General features: G+C 43.6%; 1 protein-coding gene across 1 annotated transcript; it reads left to right on the top strand.

Moving 5' to 3' along the window:
• Window positions 1-330: 330 nt before the first annotated feature.
• On the top strand, window positions 331-10,639 carry LOC311102705 (serine/threonine-protein kinase PAK 6-like; the record flags this gene model as incomplete). Its single annotated transcript, XM_084144077.1, has 8 exons — window positions 331-534; window positions 4,557-5,195; window positions 6,141-6,680; window positions 7,245-7,378; window positions 8,450-8,576; window positions 8,684-8,809; window positions 8,986-9,120; window positions 9,261-10,639. 8 exons carry the CDS (start codon window positions 331-333, stop codon window positions 9,426-9,428), a joined length of 2,073 nt encoding a protein of 690 aa, XP_084000203.1. The 3' UTR covers window positions 9,429-10,639.
• Window positions 10,640-10,853: the final 214 nt, after the last annotated feature.

The following is a 10,853-nucleotide window of genomic DNA, read 5'->3' as shown; positions in this document are numbered from 1 at the left end:
AAGGCCAGTGACAGACAGAAAGCCAGTCTGGAAGAAGGACATATCACATAGAGAATGTGTTTTTAGACAGATAGATTTGAGTTTATTCAGTTGTATTTTGATATCTGATGGAAAAGTACTGTATCTGATGATGACTTAGTCACTTCGGCGTACACATTGATGGATAATAAACTGTTCATAGATTAAAGGAGCTGTAAGTGACTTTATCAATGTTATTAACAGTACAGTAGATGTTAAGTGTACTGCTGATTTTGAAAAATGGTATATATATCTCTTGTCTATCCAGGGCCATCTTGAATTTGGCAAGCTGTCACTCTTCTGGACCTGACGATGTTTCGTAAGAAGAAAAAGAAGAGGCCAGAGATCTCAGCACCAAAGAACTTTGAGCACCGGGTGCACACCTCTTTTGACGTGAAGCGGGGCTGCTTCGTGGGCCTGCCGACCCAATGGCACAGTTTGATAGAGAACCTCCGCAGGCCCAAGCCTATGGTGGACCCCTCCCGGATCACCCCAGTGGAGCTCAATCCAAAGAAGGTACTGGGCCTTATTCTCAGCCCAACTGGATGTGTGCACTGGGGGTCTTTTTCTCTGGATGTATTTTCCAACAGATTAAAAGAGTTGAGAATTGATAGGATTTTATTTCTGAGAATATTCCAGTTTTAGTGAGCCTCAAAGCCCTCCATCAAAAGCGTTTTTTAGCAGAGGATTTCTTACCACAGTACAGAGTCCTTTAGAGCTGCAGCACAGCAGTGTTCTGCCTGTCATATTGCTTTCTTATCTATCACGAGGCTCAGCTAATGACCCTGTTGTGTACACTGACTGTACAATGTGAATCCTTGGAGGGCTCCAAGATTTATTACTCAATGCAGGCAATTGATAACGATCCATGGTGCCTTCCCACAGATGTCAGGCTGAGGGATAGAGAGTCCAGGTACAGCAGTGGAAATGCCAGTGAGCGATAAAGCCTGCAAATCTAAGGATTTCTGCACTAGGCTGAATGCTCATGCCGATATGCCCCTTGGAAAAACATAACACATTTTCATTACCACCAGTGGATAAGTTTGAGCTTTGCGTTTCAGAATCTCCTTGTCAGCTTCTGAAGCAGAGTCATGGTTTTAATGGGATCATCAGGATTGGATTGGTAGTACAGAGGAGACTTGTGTTCTGTAAATAGCCTGTATGGCAGAGGCAAAGGTTGGAGAGGTTACATGAAACATGATTACATTTGATACATTTGAACAATAATGATGCATTCTGTCCTTTGTAAAGGGTATGCAGTGGGATGTGAATTAGTCTTCACGTGCATAGATCTACGCGCATGAGTGCGCTGGGTGGAGTCAGATATTTTAGAGCAATGTGCACCTTTTGGTAACATGATACCTCACCCATCCCAAATAGCAACATTCACCAAGGGGCGACAGAGGTTTTCTTGTTGTCTTCTCATTTCTTGTGAAAGCAAAAGAAGAGTCTGTCTTGTCTTGTCTTCCCTTGCTAGCAAGTTGGTTAAACACTGCAAGCAACTAGCCATTAGTTTCCCACATCTCCATGTGAAATAACCTGATTTATAATTAAATAATATGCCCTGGCAAATATTCTTATACTTGCCAGTGTAACCTACAACATTATTCCAATTTGATATGCTGCTTCAACATATTCACTCCCATATCATCTAAAAAATAAAATGTCATACTTGTGCTGCTTTTACATTTCCAAATAGCCTAGAATAACATTTTCACTTCTAAACTAAATAAATTTTTGGGGGATTCTAATAAGGCTACAATGTTGTTTGGTTTATTGTTTGAACAGTCACTGAGATGATATTTGGTTATCAATGCATTGCAAAATAGGCTGCTTACTTAATGCCAAGCTAAACCGAGACAGCAATCTTTAAGTTTAAGTGATTTTGAAGTTGATTAGCTTCCCAAATCGCCATGTGAAATAATCTGATTTCTAATGAAATAATATGCCCTGCCAAATATTCTTATACTTGCCAGTGTAACCTACAACATTATCCCAATTTGATATGCTACTTCAATGTATTCACTCCCATATCAGCTAAAAATATAACGTCATCATGTTTTGGTCAATGCAAAATAGGTTACTTTGATACATAGCCTATAGATCAGATCAAGGAACCAAGCGAGCTTCAACACTGCCCCCATGGCTACGCAAGGAATGATATAGTGCTTTACAATTTTCATGTGGTGTGGCAGGAGAGTACGTAGAATGTCGGAGCGCACTACAAGGAGCTGCCCCTTTTGTGACTAAAATACGACATTGCAACACTGGGCTACGCTCCGTAGGGTCCGTCTCCGTAGGGTATAAATGGCCCTTAAGCCACCTGTGCAGCTGTGAGAGCAGACTAGAGCACCATACCAAAGACAGAAGCATGGAAGACTCTCGTGACAGTGAACATGACTTTACTTTACCCAGAGATTGAGTAATCAGCCAATGGGCCTATTCTCTGATATGTTAAACTGGAAGGGCCTCCTGCCAAGTGCCAACGCATTTTTAAGTCTGTGTCATCTTGTTCTGTCAGGGCAAGTTAATGCTCTTTCTCTACGCCACTGTGATGGGTGCTGCTTGAGATTTTACTTATCAGAAAGAGTCTGTTCGTTTTTACAGTTTTTATACAACCCACATTACGAAAAATAAGTGCCTGCATACAGGCCAAAATACAAAATCACCATCTATGCTACAAATAAATATGCAATATGTAGATACAGTGGGGAAAAAAAGTATTTAGTCAGCCACCAATTGTGCAAGTTCTCCCACTTAAAAAGATGAGAGAGGCCTGTAATTTTCATCATAGGTACACGTCAACTATGACAGACAAAATGAGAAGAAAAAAAATCCTAAAATCACATTGTAGGATTTTTAATGAATTTATTTGCAAATTATGGTGGAAAATAAGTATTTGGTCAATAACAAAAGTTTCTCAATACTTTGTTATATACCCTTTGTTGGCAATGACACAGGTCAAACGTTTTCTGTAAGTCTTCACAAGGTTTTCACACACTGTTGCTGGTATTTTGGCCCATTCCTCCATGCAGATCTCCTCTAGAGCAGTGATGTTTTGGGGCTGTCGCTGGGCAACATGGACTTTCAACTCCCTCCAAAGATTTTCTATGGGGTTGAGATCTGGAGACTAGCTAGGCCACTCCAGGACCTTGAAATGCTTCTTACGAAGCCACTCCTTCGTTGCCCGGGCGGTGTGTTTGGGATCATTGTCATGCTGAAAGACCCAGCCACGTTTCATCTTCAATGCCCTTGCTGATGGAAGGAGGTTTTCACTCAAAATCTCACGATACATGGCCCCATTCATTCTTTCCTTTACACGGATCAGTCGTCCTGGTCCCTTTGCAGAAAAACAGCCCCAAAGCATGATGTTTCCACCCCCATGCTTCACAGTAGGTATGGTGTTCTTTGGATGCAACTCAGCATTCTTTGTCCTCCAAACACGACGAGTTGAGTTTTTACCAAAAAAGTTCTATTTTGGTTTCATCTGACCATATGACATTCTCCCAATCCTCTTCTGGATCATCCAAATGCACTCTAGCAAACTTCAGACGGGCCTGGACATGTACTGGCTTAAGCAGGGGGACACGTCTGGCACTGCAGGATTTGAGTCCCTGGCGGCGTAGTGTGTTACTGATGGTAGGCTTTGTTACTTTGGTCCCAGCTCTTGCAGGTCATTCACTAGGTCCCCCCGTGTGGTTCTGGGATTTTTGCTCACCGTTCTTGTGATCATTTTGACCCCACGGGGTGAGATCTTGCGTGGAGCCCCAGATCGAGGGAGATTATCAGTGGTCTTGTATGTCTTCCATTTCCTAATAATTGCTCCCACAGTTGATTTCTTCAAACCAATCTGCTTACCTATTGCAGATTCAGTCTTCCCAGCCTGGTGCAGGTTTACAATTTTGTTTCTGGTGTCCTTTGACAGCTCTTTGGTCTTGGCCATAGTGGAGTTTGGAGTGTGACTGTTTGAGGTTGTGGACAGGTGTCTTTTATACTGATAACAAGTTCAAACAGGTGCCATTAATACAGGTAACGAGTGGAGGACAGAGGAGCCTCTTAAAGAAGAAGTTACAGGTCTGTGAGAGCCAGAAATCTTGCTTGTTTGCAGGTGACAAAATACTTATTTTCCACCATAATTTGCAAATAAATTCATTAAAAATCCTACAATGTGAGTTTCTGGAAAACATTTTCTCAATTTGTCTGTCATAGTTGACGTGTACCTATGATGAAAATTACAGGCCTCTCTCATCTTTTTAAGTGGGAGAACTTGCACAATTGGTGGCTGACTAAATACTTTTTTTCCCCACTGTATGTCCTTCCAACATATTGACAGCAAAACCAACTGGGAAAACGAGTCAAGTCTGGATTTTTGAAGAATGCCAAAACTTCCCTTTCAGACTCAGAGTTCTAAAAATAACTTTTCTTCAAGCGACGGTTGTGTCACCCTCTTTATTCCACACTCAAATGCACAGGCCTCTCAGTATGTTATGATCATTCCAGTCAATGTGGTTGGTTGATCATAACTGCTCTCCTTTCAGACCATCGTGCGTGGGAGTATGATCGGCCATGGAGACTACATCTCAGCCATGATCTCTGACATGAGCAGGCTGTCCGTGACCAGCTCCAACTCCCTAAGGAAGAGCAGCCCTTCAGCCAGGAAGAGGGCCCAGTCCCTTGGCAGGCTGGGGGAGGTGAAGGAGGGGGACACCTACCAGTATGAAGACCTGGGAGAGGATGACCTGGAGCAGCAGCAGTGGAGGGACAGGGCTCATAACATCCACAGTGAGAGTGCGATGCCCCACATGGGCATGAAGAAGAGCATCACCCTGCAGCCCAACGGGGATCTTCCCAGGGCCAAGTCCACCTACGAGGTGAGTGTCAGCTCTCTGGAGGGACCCCCGGCTCCGTCCCAGCCCATGCAGGTGCCTATTAAGGGGGCTTATATCAGCTGTGAGGTGGGCAGTCCCACAGAGAGACTGATGGTGAGGAGAGACTTCCAGGTGCCGAGGGTTATGCCACACAACCAGAGGCCCATCTCATGCTTCTACAACCCAGCCATGGCTGTCCAGCAGCCCCATCCTGACCATGGGCGTCACCCCCCTCCGGAGTACTGCACCAACCTCTACATCCACTCCCACAACTGCCCTGGCAGACCATACTCCTCCTACGACCTGAAGGTAAGCATGTCACTACATCATTATCTCTCATCTATATTGACATTGTCATAGGTCAGCTGATGTAATCAACTATGATACATTATTCACAGACATACGTCAACCAATTTCACATTGGCCAGTAGTTAACTGTGGTACACAGGAGGTTGGTGGCACCTTAATTGGGGAGAACGGGCTCGTGGTAATGGCTGGAGCGGAACTGTGGAACTGTATCAAATACATCAAACACATGGTTTCCATGTGTTTGATGCCATTCCATTTGCTCCGTTCCGGCCATTATTATGAGCTGTCCTCCCCTCAGCAGCCTCCTGTGTTGTGGTATATACAGTAATTAACACCTTTACTCTTTGAAAACCCTGTTCATAATTTGGACAGTGAGCTACTTCATAGACAGTTTTTTAGGTAAAACATTTCTAGAAAACATTTATAGAAATGTTTAAGTAAAACACTTATAGAGCCCATAACTCCTCTCCATCTTACAGCAGACTGCATCCCTGCATTCTACAGTCGATTGCTCAATTAAGTGCTAAAATGTGATTTGTGACTTTATTGCTTGAATGTGCTTGTAAACGTTGAGAGATGCTATGTTTAGCAAGATCTCAAGGGTACATTGAGGTACCTACAGGTGTAGGATCTTAAGTTGACCTATATTATCACAGCGAAATAATCCTGCAGCAACAGGATTTGAACGTTAAGTCCATAATGTTGCTTGATCGGTGGTTAGGCTATTAGCTGGCCAAAGGTAGGCTTCATAGAAAGAGCACAAATTCTCAGCAACAAAAGAGTGATCAAGTTAAGATCCTATATCTGTATGGCAAACGTTTTAGCAGGGGGCGTACCAGGTGAAGTGAATGCATAGTGTGAGAGTAAAGCACTGTGATTTACATCCAGTAATAAAGCAGGCCAGGGACCTTGGGAAGACAGCCAACTCTCTCTCTCTCTCTCATCATCCAGGCAGAGTCGGCTCTGAGGCACCACCAGTCAGGCTTCCTACCCAGTACCCCTAGCAGTCCCTTCATGAGTGGCATCAGACCCCACAGGACAGTGCGCTCCTCAGCCAGCTACACCCTGGGACTGTCTCCCAACATGGGCCTGAGACTTAATGGCCCTGACCCCTTTTTGAGACACTCAGGCTGCCCTAATGCTCCCTTCCCCAGGCAGGACAGCCCCTCCCAGCCCCGGCCCTCCCCCACCGGCTCCCTGGACACCAGCCCCCCAGGCACATGCTCCCCTGCTTTCAGACCCCCTCAGCACCCCCAGAGGCCGCCACCAGACCCCTCCAAGGTGACCCATGAACAGTTTAAGGGTGCCCTGCAGATGGTGGTAGACAAGGGGGACCCTCGGTCGTACCTGGAGAACTTCGTGAAGATTGGAGAAGGTTCGACGGGGGTGGTGTGTATCGCTCGGGAGAAACACAGCGGCAGGCAGGTGGCTGTGAAGATGATGGACCTGCGGAGACAACAGCGAAGAGAGCTGCTTTTCAACGAGGTATGACAACCTCCAGCCAACACCATCCTCAATGACCCCCATAACCCTCACAACAAAACCCCAAATCAGCAATAAATCACGTTGGGATACATCATATACATATATCCTATCTTAATTCGATCACTCTGTTGTCGCAGAGAATTTCCCTGTGCAGCAGGAAATGCACATTGTAGTTTATTCAAGGTTTTAAAACGTTTCTAAAGTTTCTAATTTACACTTTAAAATGTCAGACTTGATTTATCCTTACAAAAATGTATCACCCCTACAAAAATGTCCATTAATTATAATCCACATAATAATTCACATTTCCTGTTGCTGCAGGATAATTTTCCTGCTGTGAGAAACTGGTAAAATTAAGATACTATATCTGTAACAGAGCCCATGTGTTATCAATTGAAACTGCGGGGGCACATGCCCCCTTAGATCCAGCTAGTCCTTATTTTGCCCATCAGTTACTTATTGTCCCTGACAATAATACCCAAAGACCCTATTTTGCCCATCAGTGCCCTCTCGAAATCATCAGGTACATTACATGACTGTTATCAACTGTATGTGTTTGTCCAGGTGGTGATCATGAGGGACTACCAGCACAGGAACGTGGTGGAGATGTTTAAGAGTGCCCTGGTGGAGGAGGAGCTCTGGGTCATCATGGAGTACATAGAGGGTGGAGCACTAACCAACATCGTGTCTGAGACCAGGTATGGAGACACAGCACAGACCTGACCTACTCACTGCTGCTGGAGCAAAACACTGTGTCCTCCTATGGGAAACTATAATCTGATAACTTAATTAGATTTGTGCATGTTGAAATGACGTGGTGAATTTAATTTGGTCCAAAAACACGATTCAATCTATGCTCCCATGCTGTTAAATATATCAGAAACTGTATGCATAAACAAATTGTCAGTGCATATTAACTCTACCTGTCAATGTATTTTAAATTCCAAACTGAAAGTTGTCTCATTCACACTACAAAACCAGGTATCTAGAGACAGGGACAGAGTGCATTTCTGACTAGCCAGCTGACATGTTGAAATGGTCCAGATGGAGTTTGTAATTTTCATTGGTTGTCAGAACCCAAGGTTAGTATTTGTATTGATTGAACTGTCTGGAATAAGACCCCTTTGCTAAAATATACCTCCTTCATACTACAATCCAATCTAAAATAAGTTTTGAAAACAATGAATATCTTTTTTTCTTTTTTTTACTATCAGCCTTAAAGGGACAATCTGCGATTGTTACTTCAATTTTCTGACTTTTAAATGGATTATATATACGCATTGATTCTTTAAGAATATTACTTAGAAAGGCATAATGAGCCTGGTTCAACTGTCGTACCCCATCAGAACCCAAAATATAAGTATGTTTTACTCCATTGTTTGTAAAAATATATATTTCTAAACAAACATTGTATAGCCTCAAAACATAGTTAAAACCATAATTGTATATATCATGGATGGTCAGTCCTTGCATGCATAGCTCTGTCTATTAATTTGAGAGCTCCAGCCCCATCCCACAGCTATTTACCAAAACAATGGTGGGGAGCCTGCTTTGTTATTTGAATTGCAGGTGTGTTTCAGTTCTTCAGTGTTCAAAATCTACTAGGCTATATTTTCAAAATGCATACACGTGATACTGTGAATGCATGAAGCCATCTGAACCTCACCTATACCACCATTAATGTATAGCATCACCTGGGTGATGCAACAACAGCCATTTTGCAGTGCAGTTTTGAGTGTTGTGTGTATCTGTGTCACTCCCCCATGTAGGCTGAGCGAGGAGCAGATAGCCACAGTGTGTGAGGCTGTGCTGCAAGCCCTAGCCTACCTTCACTCCCAGGGAGTCATCCACAGGGACATCAAGAGTGACTCCATACTGCTAACACTGGATGGGAGGGTAAGTCTCTCTCGCATAAGTATTTTTAATTCAGTTGAGAGAGAACACACCTGTTTATGTATTCATAACTGTTGATAATTGAATTGTAACGTTTCTGTCCTGTACAGATCAAGCTGTCAGACTTTGGGTTCTGTGCCCAGATCAGTAAGGACATTCCCAAGAGGAAGTCTTTAGTAGGAACACCATACTGGATGGCTCCGGAGGTAATCTCTAAATCTCCATACAGCACTGAGGTGAGATATTCAAAACTACTCTGTATCCTTACTAACTGTACTGGTATATTACTGCATACTAATGGCATTCTAATTGTATCCAAACAAATACTCATGATGTCCAGTATTCATGTGCATGTCAACACTGTCTGATAGTGATGTTGATATACAGTATACTGGTTTGTTGTGTCTGCCAGGTGGATGTGTGGTCTCTGGGCATCATGGTAGTTGAGATGGTGGATGGAGAGCCCCCCTACTTCAGTGAGACCCCCGTTGCAGCCATGAGAAGACTGAGGGATGAGCCAGCTCCCACCGTACGGAACGCAACCCAGGTCAGAGAACAAACAGAACACATACCGTACATAGAGAGATACTCTCTTACACACGCACAGAAACACAGAGAAACACATTCACACCTTTTCTCTATTTCAACATGTCTGATGAATTAGCTTGGACTTTACACTTTGTGTAGGTATCCCCGGTGTTGAAAGACTTCCTGAACCGTATGTTGACCCGGGACCCAGTGGAGCGGACCAGCGCAACAGACCTGCTAGAACACCCCTTCCTCCTGCAGAGCGGCTCCCCGCAGTGCCTGGTGCCCCTGGTGGAGCAGTACCGCAAGCGCATGTCCCGCTGCTGATCCCATGGTGGACCCTGATTCCTGATTACTACTGTACCCACCCTGAGTGTGATCTGCCCAGGCCCAACCCACCCAGCACCCAGCTCAGTGGGGGAGCAGATCCAGACCCAGAGAGCCTGGTGCTGCTACAGAGCTCATGGCAGCAGGCCTGTAGGCTTGGTAGACAGTGGCTCAGCATGGGCGTAGAAACCTACTGTAAGAAGCACTTTAGCAGTGAGTTGGCGTAGTGAAACGGCAGCATGCAAACAAACAGTACTCCTCACTCATCTCAACAACGTCTGGGTATACCTGGGATAGACAACATCCAATGGGATTCCTCCCGACACAACACCAATCTAGCATTGGTGCATTATATACACACTTGAAATCCAAGGGAACTGTAAACTGCATTGTGAACTTTTACTGTAATCGAGCAGCTTCCCATCGTAGTGTTTGGATACTGGTGAATTTTCAGCTTGTGCTATAGACTCAAGTTATGGTAGCTCATGACTTGGAGAGAAGCGTGATGTTACATACCTCTACAACCATATGGGGCACTGACTGAAGTAAAGCACCTTGTCAGTAAACAATTTGCATGGCCAAATGAAGGCAGACTTGGCCTGATCGGAATGTTTAAAACATGCTACTAAGAGATGACATGAGAGACCTGCCTCTAGCATCATCATGACAAATGTGTAGATGAGGGGATGGCTGTTTGTTTTTATTGTGCTCAAGGAATCATGTTCCTTTTAATATTTATTATATTTTGCTTTTTCTGAAAAGTGTTGTGAACGGTTTGTAATGTGAACTTGCAAATAAGTTTTCATTTTAGATGATCAACTTGAAATGTAGCAGATGAACAAATAATGTAAATACATCCTGTATATTAGGACTTACTTGCAGAGCCACTGTACTTATATGGTATGAATTTAACTTCATTTTGAAAGTGTGTGTGTTTACGCCTGGATACTGTTTTAGTGTTTGCCTCAACCATCCCTTCCACTGTGTTGTGAGCGACCTTTTAAACTACAGGATGTGTGTGTTGCTACAGAAAATGTATGTGTGACAGTATTTGCATTGGTTTGCATAGATAAAGCACACAGGCTTGGCATGTGATGCTGAAGAACGTCCACCAGCTGAGAACACCTTGCACATTGTCTTTGTATTCTTACCAGTGATACAACATATTTAATGTATTTGTATTTCTATGTAGGACATTTGTGACATTTTGTAAAAAAATTAAAATAATAATGCATATTGACTCTTGATCTTGATCAACTAATAACTGCTATTTATCAACTAATCACTGCTAATTTGTTCCAATTCAGTTTGCTGTTTAATGTCTCCTTTCACACAGGTGCATCTTTTTCTTTCTATGTCTCTCTCTCTCTCTCTCTCTCTCTCTCTCTCTCTCTCTACTCTCTCTCTCTCTCTCTCTCACATACA

The sequence above is a fragment of the Coregonus lavaretus genome (assembly GCF_964263955.1).
Source record: "Coregonus lavaretus genome assembly, chromosome: 27".
Classification (NCBI taxonomy): Eukaryota; Metazoa; Chordata; class Actinopteri; order Salmoniformes; family Salmonidae; genus Coregonus; species Coregonus lavaretus.
Note: the sequence above shows the minus strand (reverse complement) of the source record. Positions and strands in the feature narration are given on the sequence as shown.